Below are 17,248 nucleotides of genomic sequence, written 5' to 3'. Positions count from 1 at the left end.
AGTTTATTTCCTGAACTTACAATTAGTCAGCTCAGTTTTTTCACCCTACCTTAAAATTGATTATCTACTGCTTTAACTGCTTAAAGTAAGCCTTTGTTTAATGTGGAGCTAGTGTAAGAGAAGGGAAGTATTTTCAGCCAAGTATACATCATATGCACTATTCCTTTGAATATATAGCGGATGTTTTTAAAACTAAGTAGTTCTAAAAATGGTTTGCATCTTAAATTTGATTAAAAATAGAATGGAGGGGAGAAAGGAAGGGCAAAAGAGCTATTTTATGTAGCATACAGATTATATCCTTGTATATGTGCCTTTATATCCACATTTGTTTTTCCTAAATTGAGGATCCGATAATGTGGGTGCATATTAATTCAAAGGTGTTTTTAAATTCTCAAAAATATGGTAATTACATGAAACAAAATATACCTCTGTTCATAATCAAAATTACTCGAACACTACTGATGAAAGTGTATTTTTTGTGTTTTCAACAAAGATCATAAGGTAAGAGTAGATTGTCTTTTCCGTACATGGGAGAAAATCCCGTCAATTGATCTCTGTGTGTATGATCACTTTCACTATAGTGCTCAAGCTCAAAGATGTTCGTATGTTACCAAAAGGGTGCAGACCTAGTGCTTTTGCCCAAGCACCAGAATTCTCTTATTTGGACTTTGCAGCTCTAGTGCCAGCATTTAACATTATCTGTGTCATGCAGGATTACCATTAAAAGGCATTATACCTCCACCTCCCATCCTCACTGTGCATTTCTTTTTACTTTTGCTTGAAAGGATAGAGGGCCGTGGGAGTACCATCATGCCTTCTCCCCTACACACATTTAAAATATGTCCATCCTGCAGCAGTGCCATGCATGCCTGCAAAGGACACTGCAGCTATCAGTATTGCCTCAGAGTCCCTAGTTAAACGCTCCATGTGAGATGCCTTTACATCTAAGGCCATGACAGAATGTGAAATGTAACTCAAATCCTAGAACTCAATGCCATATGTCCACCAGCGCTAATTTGTCAGCTGAATCATTCAGAGCTTTGGTACTTGCTTTGACATTTTGTAACTCCAAGGTTGGTTCCTAAAAGGGGTTCCCCCTTCCAGGGTTCCAGGAGGCACCTTGTTTTATCTTCACCTCATTCTGTGTTCACAACCCCATGAGGATATCATAAAAACCTCAGGGCCTCCAAGACCCCAAAGGCCATTTGTCTTTTAAAAAGATACAAAGGCACAATAAAACCAACCTAAAGAATGTACAGTTTAGCACCAACCTGTGACTGGCTTTGTTATGAGAAGAATTTATTTGTAGTTACAGCTCATTCCACTAGAACATAAGCAATGTACGTGGACTCTGTATGCAATATCTTTTATAGCTAGGCTGACCATATAGTAATCCTGGAAATTCAGAACGTTATCTGGGACACTGCCCCTGCTCCCACATGCTCCCACAAGTTGGCAGAGGCAGGGCTGCATGCTGAACAGGCAGCAGTGCCTGCCCGCCTGCCTGCAAGGTGCTCCACACCATTAAAATTCCTGGCCAAACTGTTCCCTGCGCACCTGCGTTTCTGGGACACCCATTATAATTCCCAGCAGCCAGCCAGGACCAGCCTCTGAAATCTGAGACTGTCCCAGGTAAAATGGGTCATATGGTCATCCTATCTATAGCTGATATCCACAGGACTGGCATCTGGAGCTCCATTCACAACTTGTACTGGTTTGGAGTCACCCACAGTGAGACTGTGCATACAGAAAATAATTTGAAGGAGAAATGGAAGTTAGTAACTGGAGTCCTTTGAGATGTACTGTTCATCTGCTCCCCACCCTCTCTTTTCAATTAGCAAGAGACTTTGGATTTTGAGAGGAATTGAAGAACAGGAGATATGTCCTTTATACCCTTCATGTAAAGTATGAAATAGGGGTGGGATTTACAAATGTCCTACATGTACTGTTAAAGCAGGAAGTCTCTGAGCTTGGTGTGTGTTGTGGCACATGCATGCCTGCAGTGAGGGTATCCAGAAACAACTCACCATGCAGATCAGGACATAGAGGTTGTCTTCAAGGAGGGGCTTTTAGGAGGCACACGGGAAGGAGCTACAAGGGAAGCTTGATAATTACAACTTTTTTTTTGCTAATGTGACCAGTGACCAAGTACTAGCAATGCTATGTTGCCATCTAGAGATTTCAGTGGTAACATTTTATGTATCTGACTGAGGGAGCTCATTTCTCTGGGATGCTGTTTTAGGCAGTCAGCGTTTTCTTGGAGACATCACTGCATTGGGTTGTATTCCTTGGGCTCATTGAAGATATGATGCAACCAAAGGGGCGACTTGCAAAATTCTTTTTTTTTTTAAAAAGAAAGACTGTGAAACATAGTTCATTGGCAAAGGTGGATACTTCAGCAAATTTTAGGGCTGCAGAATCACAGGATATGTAAAGATTTCACCAGAAATCCCTTATTGGAAATAGGACTATAATAAATAGTGGCAGTCTAGGGTAAATGAAAGGAATTTGTATGAGATGGGATCATAGCAAATTTTGAATGTACAGGATTTCCTAGAAATCTGTGGAGAAAAATGTATATCTTCTGGAGACGACGTATGTAGGGTTACCATATGTCCGGGTTTTCCCAGACATGTCCTCTTTTTAGATCCTCCAATCTCCATCCGGGTGGTTTTTTAAAATATGATCAAATCTCTGGGATTTTGCTGTGCTCAGCTTCAAAGTTTTTCCTGGCACTTCCCGATTTGCCCTAGTGAGGAGCTGCTTGGGGCTGGGGGCAGGGTGATTGGAGGCAGGGCGCGCGCACGTGGTCGGCATGTAGCCAGGCAGGGGGTGGGAGCAGCCTAGCAGTTGGATACAGGTAAGTCTGTGGAGGGCAGGGGTTGGAGGGTCAACCTCGAGGATCTCCCGGGGTCAAAAAAATCCCCAGTGCTGCTCCCTTGCATCGCGGAGAACACCTGGATGTGCAATATGTGCTGCTGCAAACTTGTACACGAGTCTGGACGCAGCCCATGAGTCTGTCCTTCATCAGCATAAATCAGAAGTTCACATCTTATTTACAAGTTGAGATTCTCTTTATAAACTTAAAAAGGAGTAGTAGTAATGGAAATGCTGACGCAGTCTTATTTTCAGCAGCATTACCAGGTGTTACTGTAACAAAAGCTTTTTAAGGACTTCAAGAATACCACAAGGGCAAAATCAGTCTCTACAGATGTTTCCTTCAGTTGTTTGCGAAGCGGGAGATCTACTCCTGTTTCTGATTGTTTGAGTTGCCCCATTTCCCCTGGGGTTTTACTCAGCTTTATTTTTTCTTTGCCAGTTGTCAGAATAGCAGAGTTCTCCTCCAAAAAAGAGGATTTTTTTTCTTTCTTGTAGACTTGACAAAGAGAAGGTGTGTCAGATAATCAGGGCAAGCATCTTTATGGTAATGATAAGCACTTAGGGAGCAATCTGTAGCAAATGAAAGACCCTGGAAATTCCACCTTTTTAGATAAGTGTATTGTGGAGTAAGGACAGGAAATTACTTGCAGTTTTAAAGTACTTGATTCACAGTAGATGAACCAATGGCAAGTTTACTCTCTCTACAAGGAAGGTCTCTGTTTTTTGATTAAAAAGTTAGTTGGTTGGCCTGGTGAGTTTTATTCCTGTTTCATTTTTGGTGTTTAAAATGTGTTGATTGTTATTTATTGCAAAAAGGGAACAAAAGAAAAATCTGTTGGGGAAAAGGTGGAATGCCATGTAACTATAGCTCTCGGGGAACAGATGGTCTAATCATTTGCACTTAAAATATTTTATCACATTAGTGGGTAATTAGATGCTAGAATTATCAGATTTGAGTTGTGCGTGTCAAAAGTTGTGCGTATATAACATCCTATGCTTCTTAGGGCTTTATCACTAGAGTTGCATCTTTCTTGATTTCCAGATTAAGAAACTATTTTAAACGGTTTTGGTGTTACCAGTTACATTTTTAAATGATCGCAAAATGATGCCTTAACCTTTTTGTTGCAAGTAAAATGAATGCACAAGTGAAATGTGAAAATATGCCATTGAGAAATATTAGTAAGAACACTTTGAATCAAGATTTTAGTCTCTAAAAATAGCATTCAGACAGTTGGAAAATTGCTTCATTTTTTGTGCTCAAGGGTATGATTGGACCTCATTTACAAATTACTAATCCTGCTCAAAACACCTCTTTCTGAATCAATGGCATTATATTCAAACAGAATATGTTATATTTAATAATCTTTAGGATTGTATGACAAATTGAGGTATGTGAGTTCAAAGACAACTTTTTGGATCAGCTAATTTTGGGTGACTTGTATTTTATTCTATATGTAAAATTTAGCCACAGCTTGTATAGAATGTACATCTATAAATGAGTTTTTACATATGATACTTTTTAATATTTTTTCATACCATTTTTTTTCTAGCAAGTAATTAATTAGTTTAAATCAGTATAGCTGTTAAGATTATTGAAAAAGTATTAGTAAATTGGCCTAAAAAGACCTTGTACATAATTGGCAGACAAGGTTCCTTGGGTGAATCTGATATCTTTTATTAGACCAACCCAAATGGTTGGAGAGTAGTTATTAAGCAAGCTTTCAGGTTCAAAAACCCTTGCTTAATAACTATTCTCCAACCATTTGGGTTGGTCTAATAAAAGAGATCAGATTCACCCAAGGAACCTTGTCTGCCTATGTCCTTAGACCAACATGGCTACAACCTACACCCCTGTACATAATTGGTTTTTCCTTCCTCATTTGGCAGAAATATATTTAAAAACATGTAGGGTATCTATTTAGCTCCCTCTTAAACTGACAGTTTTCAAGGTTTCTCTCAGAAGGATCTTCTGGTCCTACTTCTAGCTCTGTTTTTACTTTCATCTATCTTTTAGACTTCTGAGTTGCCGGTGGTCCAATATAATTGTCCTGTCAATGTGACTAGCTAATATACCTCCATTCAGGTCCTAGATTTGTCAGAGGCAAATTGGTAGTTGCCACCTTACTTTAATAGTAACTTCCAAATACATGGATGTCAGCTATCATCACTTTTGCTCATTTATAAACTTAAAATGTAGTAGAACAAACAAGGAGCTGGGTTTCTTGTGGCTGTATGAGAAATGGAATTGCTGTTCTTTAGTACTCCCTTCCCTGATTCCTGTCTATTTTTATTTCCTGTAAGCTTACAAAAACTGAACTGCCAGACAAATCACACAGTGTATGTGCTGCCTGTGCATTTGTGTCCATCCACAGGTTCAAACAGTTAGAGATTTGGAGTTATCTGTGCCATGTATTTTACAGATAAATCTATTTGTACACAAAAATTGCCAATGAATGAAGATGTTAAAACATCTAAGATTCCAAAATGATGCATTTCCCAGTATAGGCTTATTTAAGTGTAGTGCCACTTGGGGTTAGTATTTACAAGAGCGGGTATTGGGAGGTGAGAATAAGAGATTTGAGTGTCTTGTGCATCTTGGCTGTTCAGTTTCCCAAACGCCTATTTATTTTATCCTCAGAAAAATAAACATGATTAGTTCTTCTCACCCCAACACCTGGCTAACACCTTCAAGATTCTCTTAACTTTTTGTTCCTACTTCACTTGTTTACATAATACAGTCACTGTTTTGTTTCTTTTAATTAACATTTTTGAGTACCTTTCACAATTATAGTTATATATTATTTCGTTAACTCTTTTGCACTCAACTTGCACAAATTCCCATTTTATATAGACATTTCTCATCCTTCCATATTTTGGAATAGAGTTGTCATGCAAGCCATATAACAGATAAATGTGGTGATAAGGCCTCCTCCATCTAACTTACATCTCAAAGCATGAATAATTATTTAGAGGTAATGTTTAAAATAACAATAGATAATAGAAGAAAGTGTCATTTGCCACTTACAGCTGGCTGTCAATATCTAAGGTTGTTTTATAATTGAATTAAGTGAAAAATGGAACATTTTATCTTTGAAAGTAAATGTGTTACTTAAACGCACTTCTTTCCTCCTTCACCCATATTATTGTATACAGTCAATATAGACAGAACTAAGAATTGGGAGGATCTGAAGAACAGGATGAACTAAAGGAAGATCTTTTTCTGCTATGAGCCAGTGTTACTCTTTGTCTTGTACAATAAGTTTAATGAAATTCTGTCTTGATACTACTTAATAACTCAGTATTGCATGACTAGGTGCTACTCCCAACCCCCAACTTCTGTCAAGGGGGAAAAGATCACCAACTCAGAAATGACTCTCTCTCTTGCTCATCTCTTGCCTCCTGGGGGTGGTGATTTTTAACACACCCTGTGAAGCTTTCCTGAGTTCCTTTTTTTGACCATAGGAAAGAGGGAGCAGAATGGTTTATGGTTCCGTAAAGATTATATAGGAAGTCATTTTGTTATGTTGGAAAGCTTTTTGAATTTTTATTATTGAAGATATTTCTTTTGACTCCAGGACATTGGAGTTGGGACTTTCTATAAATGAAGAAAGCTCTGTTTTAAAGCCTGGACGGATATTCTATTACAAATGAGTCAAAGAAGAGAGAGGAAGTATCTCATAGTTGCAAATATAAAAAGAACCCAGTAGTCAGACAACTAGTACACACAAGAAAAGCATGCTTGGTTTATAGAGCAAGTAAATAACGGTACCTTTCTTTTTTAGCAAGATAGTACTCAGTGAGGTGCTGTCTGGATGGAAGGAAAGAATGAAAGGCATTGAATCAGCTATTAGGTAGAAGAGCCAAAAAGTCCTGCTGAAGCACATGATCTATATAGATGCTGGGGAGCTGGGTCAAACTGAAGTGATGCCTCTTCCAGTAAAGCTCTGGGGTTTTTTTGCTTTTTTCCTCCCACGTGTCAGTGCCCACGGATTCCATCTCTATCTGCTGCAACCAACAGAAGATTTTATAGCAGCAGTTTTAGAAATGGGTTTTGTTTTTGTTGTATTTTTAAGAAATATCCATTTTACTGAATTAAATCTAAAAATAAATCATATGGAATTTCTTCGTTTTGTTTTCCAAAGTTTTAAATTTTCCTTGTTATGCAGGATTTTGTCCTCAAAAGGTATAGATGGTAAAGTTTTTCTTGAGTAAAGCTGTAACATCCTCATTCTAGGAAGGATCACAGGATAAGGACACACCAAGTTTTAGTGGTCAGTAGTAAGATAATTGATGCTGTTTATGTTTAAATAGTTATTAAATGTTTGGTTAAAGGTTTGAGATAAGTTACTAAGTAAGAACAGTATTGAAGTGAATGAGGTAAACTTCTGAGAACTGTTGTTTCAGGCTAACTGCAGATTCAAATGGCCTAACTCCTATTGAGTTATGCTGTGTTCAAATTTTGAAGAGTCAGATGTAAATATTTAACAAAAAGAAAAAAAGGCTTATAAGGTTAGGTGCATATATTCCTTTTGTAGCACTGTATATGTCTTTGTAGCACTACTGGAAGTTCAGGCTGTTTATAGCTCTAGAAAGATGGCAGATCTGCCACAAGTTTCAAATCTTTTGTGGTACTACTTGTAACCTGTTGACTTGTACTTGTATACCTACAGAGGGTCTTCCAGAGTACTCTACTCCCCTTCCTCATTTCCAAAGGAAGCATAGCAGTCCTGGCAGTCAGAGCTGATCAAACAAGCCTGTTGGGCTTACCGACAGGAGCTTAAGAGCAGCCTCCTGGTGTGCCCTGGCTGGATAGCATGTCTTTGCTGGGACTTAGTAGCACTTCAGCTGGGGTGTACACCTTCTGGATTTGTGTACGCCCTCATAATGCTCCATTCTGTAGTACTGTATAAATGAATATGTGCATATAGCCAGATTACAGGAGAAACCCTTCAGCAGGAAAAATTCTTCCAGATATTCGGAGGCATCCAACTACTTTTAAGTGTTCCAAATTTATACATGTTTAAGAGCTCATTCCAAATCCTTTTAGCTCTCCGAGCTTGCTGGTTCCTAAACTGTGGTCTTGTGGACCAGCAGTAATTTGTGGAACAGTAGACAATTTGCAGAGAACTGCCTGGTGACATGGTTCTGGTTCTTCTTGTTTCCACCTGCTACATTACACTTGTGCCTGCAGTGTTTGTGGGGCATATCAGAATTTTGTTAAACTGTCTGTATTTTGACACTGTCATGTATTGGCATAGTTTATGGTTGCAGTGTTCTCATTAGTTGGACTTGTGCCAGAAGGGAAATGAAATGCTGGAGCTAGTTTCAGTGTTTTCGGTGTTCTACAAGTTCTTGTTTCTGGTTCAAGGTGTATTTAGTGTGTAGAATCAAGTCATCTTTAAACAGCTTATGAATAAAATACTGGCTTTGAAGTTACTTTCTTTGGTTACAGTTATAATATATCTGTTTGGTCTCTCCTATGGATGTTTGCCTTATGCTTGCTTTGCTTTTTAACAGGTCACCTGAACAAGAATCATCAAAGTAAGTGCTGTTGCAAGCATATATAAATTCTCTACCCTTTGATCTGAGAATTTAAGATATTAAATAAAATTGTAAATGAAGTGAGATCTTTGTAGACTTATAGTTAGTTGGTGGAGTGGGGTGGGGGGGAATGTCATTTTATGTTATTTACTTCTAATTTAAAATAAATCATTTAGGAAGATGTTGAATCTAACCTGTGTAAGTGCTTAAATATAATTCACAAAATATATTCCTTTAAAAATGTTCTGACAAATATTTTGTAAAAGTTTTAATGATGCTGAAATCCACTGATGATTCATCTGGTAAGTCTGCATATAGTGCCAAAGTGTATTCTATTTAGCAGTTTTGGACAATAAGTGTGATCTGTAATCTGGTATTACAAAGTGAAATCTGAAAATTAATTTTATTCCTCACAGATTGTCATAATATGATTCTTTTACATGTACAACCTCAGTTGTTACATAGTACTGATTTACATGACTCAAAAAAAAATCTTAGGTGAATTATTTTATAATAGTAATTACACCTTATAATATTTATAATAGTTATGTTACATTTGTGTTTTGTTATTATCATTTGTACCCAAAAATGCTGTTCGCTAAAGAGGTGTTTAATGATCAGTGATTTTTGAAGCCTGTGAAAAGGCTAAAATTTTAAGTACCTTTCTGGAAATGAACAATGGGCGTTTTTTTAAAAAAAAAAACAACAACAACAACAAAAAAACAGGCCACTCACATTGCTGATGCACAGCAGTAAAAATGAACAGCAGAAATTTTAACACAAAGCTAAGCTGGCCTCATGGTGTCTTGTGACCTTCAAGACTGTTGAGGTCAACTGCTTTCAAAACTTTGAAAACCAGGAAACCATGGAGAACTAAGGTGAAACAGATCTTTGTCATTTAACATCCTGCTTTTCAGAATTTTAAGTACATCCTGCTACCCTAATGCAACATTAACTCTGTGCCTGGAGCCCAAGGAGTATATATGAGCAATGGTCCAGGGAAGGTAGCTTCATAATTGTACATGAGAGTTCTGAGAATTACCATATTTACTCAAATACAAAACAAGGTTTTCCCTCACAATTGTAATGGGGCAGGGAAAGCCCCACATCTTATTATCAGTCACATACAAGGAAATCTCACTAAATACATTGTTTGTCATTAAACTGCTGCCAAAAGCAGCATGTGCTCAGCAATGGAAACCAATTATGAAATTGATTAAATGCAGCCAACACTGAGCGTGACCATAAAACGTGCCGTATTGGGCAAATATGCTGATGGGAACCTTTTTTAAAAAAAAAGCAAATTTTATTAAAAAATACACTTATCCTATACTTACAAAGCAACACACAACAAACATCCTTGTTTTACCAAGACTTCATAGCACAGAAATAACTATGTACTACATATATTAAACCCTTAACATGCATCAGCTTCCTAGAAAAATCATATTCTTACAGAAATATTTTCCTTCATACAGAACCCCATGAAAAAACTATTACCTCAGTAACTACCTGAAACTTTCTTCCCTTCCCAGTAGTCCTCTCTTGGTTTACTGAAACAAATGTGTCCAGTCCTTTTCCCTCCACTTCTTCTCTGCCTCTTCCTCTCCAATCTTTTCCTTCTCCTGATTAATATAGTATTTCAGTTTATGCAGCCCCAGCTTTGGGCACTTCACTTTCAGTAAAAGCCAATCCCTTAAAAACCCAAAGGTTTCTTACTTTCCATAAACTAGTTTTAACACATGCTAATAAATCCTTAATAATGTTTCCTCTGATGAGTCCATATTGTACCATCTCCCACATTAATGACAGATTTATTTGGTGATACTCAAAAAGCAACAGGCCTTCCTTATGCCCTTTTTGCATATGTGCACTCCCAAAACATGTCCCACTGTTTCTTCTTACCTGCACCTCTATCTTGGGCACTTTGGTAAGCTCATCAAGCCCCATCTGTATTGTACTTCTCTCACTAGCAAGATATTTCTTACAACCGTCTACAGTAGGTAAGCATGTTTGCCTTTTAGTTGTTTACCCACTACCGCTCTCACACATTCTTCACTTGTCTTTCTGTGAAGTTTCCCACTAGTGCCATCCCGTCTCTCCCCCTTACTACTTTCATCAATTTCTTATGACCCTTCGGGACCTCCAGCCCTATCTTCCCTATTTTATACCTCTGCATGAATCCTTCCATTCTCATGTAATGTGTGGTAGAGGCAATGCCCCAAGAGAAAACTTACCACAAAGGGGAGAGCTGCCAAGCCAGCAGGACACTGCAGAGAGCTGGAAGTCTGGTGGAAATGAAACTGTGGCAAGGGAAAACTCTGTGGCAACAAAAGGAGAAAAAAAATAATGATGAGCCCAGGAAGAGTCAGGATCAGCTCTAGCCCGGCATGGGCCTGTTTTATGGCAGCATGCCAGTGCTGATTCACCACCTGTCCCTTTAAGGAGACAATAACAGCTCTGACGGAGTTGGAGCAGGAGGGACCAGAAGTGAGGCTTCTGGTGGGGCCACAAGAGCCCCAAGAAGGAAAAAGCTCCGGGGAGGAGCAGTGGTGGTTGCCCTAGGAAGGAGCACCTGGATATGAGACAAGCCTGCGAGGGCTAAGGTACTTACCAGAAGCAGAGCCGTGGATCCTGGGTGTCTCCAGACCTGATTGGACCACCAGGGATCCTGCAAAGGAAAAGAGAGCTGGGAGTCCAGACCACAGCCGATACACAACCAGGGAAAGTAAAAACGTACCAGGAAGCAAGGTAACCTGGGGACAGGAAGGACTGTAGGTCAATTTCACTACAGCCTGGAGCCCAAGCCAAGTAAGGTTCAAGTCCTATTGTTCTAAAGTTAATTACAAGATTACCACCGTAGCTTGCCCTAGTGGTGTGCAGAAGATAACAGCTTAAGGTTGGCGTAAAGCAGGGTATAAGGGAGGCGGAGCCCTGAATCGGGAAACCGGACAAACAGAGTTAAGGAGGGTGCCAGGGAAGACGAGACATAACACTTTACTCCCGATAACAAACCTATTTTCCGTCAAAGACGTGGCAGGAGAGAACCCCTGAAGGCCTTCCAAGACTAATAAGCCAACTTCAAGCTATCCGCTTCTCAAGGAGATGGCGAGACCTGAAAGGTCCGTAAGAGCCAGACATACTAGCAAACACCACGGGAAGCTGCAGATGAATCAATAGTTGCCAGACCCATGGATTGCTAAAAGAGGTCTGATGTACTCCCCATTACCTCAAAATTGAAGCTGTGTGAAATCGGGTGATATATGCTGCTTTCCCCTTTCCCCCTGTTACTGCCTTCCATAGTGCACTTACATTTTTTGCATAGATAAACAGTCCCAAGTCTGGTAGCCATCTCTCTTGCTTTAGACAGGTCAGTGCTAGCCAGCCTTTCTCTGTTGGCATTCCAGAATATACACATTTCCCTCCTGTACTTTTGCTATCTGCCACCACATCAGTGGGAATACAATTCCTGTATATAGAATAATTGGCAGTAACACAGCCATACCCACCTCCACTTTTTCAGACCATAACCAAAGTATTAGCCATAGCCTTGCCATGAGCTTTTCCCATGCTGTATTATCTTTTCCTTCGGCATCCATCAGGATCCGTAGCACTCTGATTTTTCTCTCTCTTTTATTTGAATGTCCAGCTTCCTAATTCCTCCAGTTCCCCACTCCCATTATCGTGTTTTTCAATCTGTTTTGTTTAGCCCCTGTCACTTCTCCATACTCTGTGTGCTTTTGCACCCTTTCTATTGAAAGTCTATCTATAACATTTATATTATCCATGTACGATACACATTTTACCTCACCCCCTCCTGGTATGTTTACTCTGCTTATGACTGTCTTTTCTTATTCTTTGTGCTAATGGTTCCATGCTGCTCACAAATAGTAGTGGTGACAGGGGGCACCCTTGTCTCACCCCTGTATGGATTTTAAAGGCTTTGGTTTGGTGCCCATTAACTTGGACTTGACTCTCTGCCTCTCTATACAATAACCTTATCCATCACACATTTCTCTGGGCACTCCATTCTTCGTAGTACCTTAAACATGTAATCGTGATCCATTCTGTCGTATGCTTTTTTACATCTAGGTTTGCTATAACTTGATTCTTCTATACATGCTATCAAGGCAATGAAATAAACTCCACGTAGTTTGTGCTGGAGTCCACTGCTCCTGGGCGCAGCATCTACATGTGTGCCTGGGACCCACAGTATTTTGAGCTAGGGTGGAGCTGCCCTGGGCTTGCAGCAGGCCTGGGGGGTCAGCCCCAGGCTCCAAGTGGCAGCGTTGGGCAGTAGAGGGGCTGGCTGGGTACACAGGTGCTAAAGTACTAGGTAGTAGGTAGATCCCACATTTTAGCTCCCTTGTGCCCAGGCAACCCTTGTCACAGTCTACATATGTGTTTCAGTGGAGTAAATTACTCTGCCCTAGGATAGCATGGCAGAGTTAATTAATTTACTGTGCCCTAATACCAGTATATATGTAAACTGTTATGCTTTACTGTGGAGCTAATTAGGTCAACTCCACAGTAAAGTGCACGTGTAGATGTACCCATGGTGTTTGTTTTCCTGTCTTGGATGTGGGACAGTATCTCTCTGATCACCAGGGGTCCTGGTTTTCTCTGATTAAAAAAAATGACAAATTCTCTGACAAAACCCCCTGAAATCTGTTATTAAAATTAAAAGCCCCCTGCAGCACACCCCAGCCCTGCTGGTGCCTCTCACTGCCCCCAAATCCCCACCAATACTGCTGGTGCCCCTCACTGCCCCCACAACAGGTCCCCCACCCACAGCCCCTGACCCCCAGCTCTGCCAGAGGGGGCCCTCACTTGGGCCAGGGTCCCAAGTCTGCAGCTCCCTGCCCCCAACAGCAGGCAGCTGCAGCAGAATCAGCATGGAGCTAGCTCCCCCACTGCTGCTGCCTGCTGAAGTGGGGCCAGGGCCCCTGGCTCCCCCCCAGCCCTGCTGGTACCCCAGCCATGACCTACAACCCCACAGCACTGCCAGAGGGACCCCCAGCCCCTGCAAGCCCCACCTACTTCACAGGCTCCGGGAGAAGAGTGAGGCTGAGCTGAGCGAGAGCCTCAGGCCCCACCCTTCCCCTCCCCTTCCGGGCAGGGCTGGGGTTTACCACCCTGTTTGCCAAGAGCTCTTGCAGGCTGGAGCTCAACCAGCCTGCAGAGCTTTTTGCAAATGCAGGGAATCCTCGGGCTTCTCTGACAAAAAGGGGCAATCCATGGTTTTCTCATTTTGTGGGAAACGGAAAGCCTGGATCTCTGCTGATTACTCTGATTGCTTCAGAGATCTTTCTGTCTGGTACTGGTCATCATGCATTATCTTCTGGAGGATGTTTTCTTCATCCTCAAACCAGCATCTCGGCCACTAACTTATAGTACATATTAAGGAGTGCAGTTGGTCTCTGGTTTTTCAGGAGTTCCTTTTCCCCTTTCTTGAAGAGAAAATCACAATGCCTTTTGTAAAATCTTCCCCTGCCTTTCTTGCTTCTGCTATTTCTTTGAACATTTCCTTCCTACCCATGTCCAAAACTTTTGGTAAAATTCTATAGGTAGTCCATCTGCTCCTGGTGATTTTCTGCTTTTAAAGGTTTTAAACACTCCTCTGCTTCCTTAAGCTTATCTTTTCTTCCATCTTTGTTTCCTCCTCCTGTACTTCCTTCTAATTTCTTTTCAGTCTCTTCCAAGAAATCCTTCATGTTTTTTCCCATCTGTTTCCTTCTTCTGGTATAGCTCATCACAAAATCTTCTAGTCACCTCCAACACCTCCTGCTTTTCCAGGCACCACCACCTTCCTGCACTGCTTTAAGCTCTCCTTTTGCTGCTTTTGTTCTGGCCAAAAAGTAACAGGACCACTCGTTGTTTTCTCCCACACAGGGTGCTTCTACAAAGAATGTTTTCTTTTTTTTTTGCCTTTCTTTTAAACCAGGTTACTAACTCTTGCTTTGTTTCTTCTAGCTCTTCTTATACCTGTCTTCCTACTGTGGCTTCCTTTAACAGCTCCTGCATCTTTCTTTGCAGCTCTTTTAACTCTTTTGTTCTTTTCCCTGCACATCTTCAGCCTTCCTTCCTGAATAATTCTCCTGTCCTCTTCTTCACCTTCATCCACCATTTCCTGGTAGTCCTGAAATATTTCTTCAGTTTTCACCACCCCTCATACTGTCTGATGTACGCTTGACATCTCTTTGTCTTGTAACAGCCACACATTTAACTTCTACAGTCCCTTCCTTCTCATGTGGCTCTTTCCAAAACTCATTTCTACCTTCAGCATCTGCTAATCACTAAAAGCCACATGTATGGTTTCTTTCTTCCTTATCCTTATTGCTTTTGATAGAAAGACAAAATCAGTTCTTGAGTGTTTCTTTTCACTGGGGTATGTTTTAGTGAAAACCTTCTCTGCTGCCCACACATCTCTTACTGACTCTTCTTTTATTACATGTATTAACAGTCTGGATGAGCTGTCTGAAGCACTGTTTCCTTCTTCCCCTGTTCTGTCACCCACTTTGATTAGACAGTTGAAATCTCCTGCTATTATCTGTGCTCTCCCTCCGACCACATAAACCACTAGCTTTCTAAATAGTGCTATCCTTCCCTCTCTCTCTGGTGCATATATATTGAAAAGTCCTAATTCTGTTCTTCTGACTGATAGTATTGTTTGTTGCTATCTGCCACTGATTACTTCTACCTCAGGGGCAGGCAATTATTTTGGGCAGAGGGCTGCTTACTGAGTTTTGGCAAGCCATCGAGGGCTGCATGACAGGCAGCTAGGGGCAGATAAATATTAATTTTCTAAATTTTTTAGGGGCCCCGCAGACCAGGTAGAATGGCCTGGTGGTGCCACATTTTGCCCACCCCTGTTCTACCTACTTTGCTCTCAGCTCTAGTTCTTGAATAACATTGCTGCCCCTGCTGCTTTGTTCTCACTTGTCCCTGATTACCAAGATGGTCCCCATCTCCACCTTTTCTCGAAATGTTTATAATCCCTCTCCCCTAGTGTACCACACTCTTTTAGGCAGATTGTCTGCCCTTGCTTGGTTCAACACTGGTTCAATCTGTTCCCATCCTTTCCTTGTTAAAGTGCCCCTGATGTTAAGTGAAACTATTGTCAGTGCCATTTATGCTTGTTTTAAAATGAGTGAACCTGTTCCTTTTAAGTTTAGTCTGTGCTTGCTTTGAGCTGAGTGTGCTACTACTCGGAGTGGCAGACTCCTTCTCCTCCCTCGCTCACATTTCTGTAGCCTTTCTAAGTTCCTCGATCACTTTCAAACTTAGGAAGGCTTGCATATTCCTGCTTCCCCACCACTTCCTGCCTTCTGGTCTCTACCCCGGATTGGAGCCCAGAGGTGTTAGTGCCATGAAACTGCTCTCCCGCTCTGCCTCTTACTCACCTCCCTCATTATCAGGTTTCTTCTTCCTGGTCTTTAGCCCCCTCTGTTTTCTTTCTTTTCCTGGTCTGTATCTCTTGTCATTTATACACGTGCTGGAGGGAGAGGGCTTTAATTAGCGCAGATCCAGTGTCCGGGAAATGGGCTTTAATCAGAACAGTTCTCTGAGTGCTCAGACCATGTCATGTATCACCATCCCTGCACTTCAAATTGGCAGCAGGGGTGCTTTTTCTAAAACTTGCTGAAGGAGCTTTAGATAAAGCACCACCACAGCCGTTTTGAAGTGCAGGGACACTGATACACAAGATGCGGGAGGCTGCCAGAGCGCAGTAATTGCCATGCTGCTGCTCCAATGCTCTGGAATTCCAGTGCATCGGAGCAGCCTCTCTTTGGTTCTTTCTATTGCTCTGTCTCCACTTCTGTTGCCTTTCTTCCCCAGCCCTGCCTCCATGTCTGAGCTGTATGCTGTTTCTGCTTTCCTTTCCATTCTATCTCCTATTTCGTCCTGTGCTGACCCAGTCACAGAGATTTTTTGCCCCCCTCCTTCTTTATTTCAATCTCCCATGGGGTTTCTACCACCGTTTCTACCTCAGTGTCCACCCCCTTCTCGTCCACTCTCCCCCTCTGGATTTTGCCGTTCTTTGGGAGATCTGATTATACTTGCAAAGGCTTTGGGGCACCTACAATACAAGTGTCCCTCTCCCTTACAAATAGTGCATTTTAGGGACTCCTGGCACTCTGCTGCTCTATGCCCCATCCTCATCTGTAGCACACCGTGAGGGCATTTGCTGTGCCATTATGGTTGCCTGTACTACACTATAAAACCCCTGTGTGCCCCAGTCTGTATCACTTATGGGAGGTGCAGCATCCCACCTGGGCTCCACTTGCCTGCTTGTAACAATACTCCTGCCCTCCAAGACCCTGTCCAGATACCATATTTGTCCCTTACTTTCTTTACTGACATTTCCCTTTGGACATACTGTTCCCGCCATTTTTCTTTGTCTTCTGCTTATAGTAATGTAGTCTTACATTTTTCTGCATAGTTCCTCTAAAAATTCACCCTTCTCCATCTCAGTAAGTCAATTCCCAAGTCTTTCAGTTGGGGAAAGTAATAAGGCTGGGGAGTTGCTCCGCCTGTACTTCTAAGATCTCAAACAGTACCTTTTCCAGGAAAATCATATCTGTTCATTGTCAATCCTGTCTGCCTCCCATCACTGGTTAAAGTTGCCTTTACCCTCTCTAGCTTCTCTTGGTGCCTCTTCCATGTTTGCCGGCCATACCACTCCCAGGGGACCAGCCTGCTGTTGTGCTTCCGCCATCCTCTGCTTCTCACCCAACATAACTTATGCCTCTCCCACCCTGTTTCCTGCTCTCCTCTGCTCCTGTCTTCCATCTGGTATCATCACTATCATTGTTGCTGCCTCTGG

At 41.4% G+C, this 17,248-nt stretch overlaps 1 protein-coding gene across 7 annotated transcripts in view; it reads left to right on the top strand.

Moving 5' to 3' along the window:
* Window positions 1-17,248, top strand: part of PTPN3 (protein tyrosine phosphatase non-receptor type 3) — a 312,280-nt gene that overhangs the window by 212,547 nt on the left and 82,485 nt on the right. For 6 of the 7 annotated variants that reach the window (XM_059728513.1, XM_059728510.1, XM_019485755.2 and 3 more), the window contains exon 15: window positions 8,398-8,421. The exons of the other annotated variant lie outside the window; for it this stretch is intronic. In XM_059728513.1, the coding sequence (XP_059584496.1) occupies window positions 8,398-8,421 (24 nt within the window). The remainder of the gene's footprint in view (window positions 1-8,397; window positions 8,422-17,248) is intronic. 7 annotated transcript variants of the gene reach the window in all.

This window comes from Alligator mississippiensis, chromosome 5 (genome assembly GCF_030867095.1).
Source record: "Alligator mississippiensis isolate rAllMis1 chromosome 5, rAllMis1, whole genome shotgun sequence".
Taxonomy (NCBI): domain Eukaryota; kingdom Metazoa; phylum Chordata; order Crocodylia; family Alligatoridae; genus Alligator; species Alligator mississippiensis.
The sequence above is the reverse complement of the archived record's forward strand: the minus strand, read 5'-3'. Positions and strand labels throughout refer to the sequence as shown.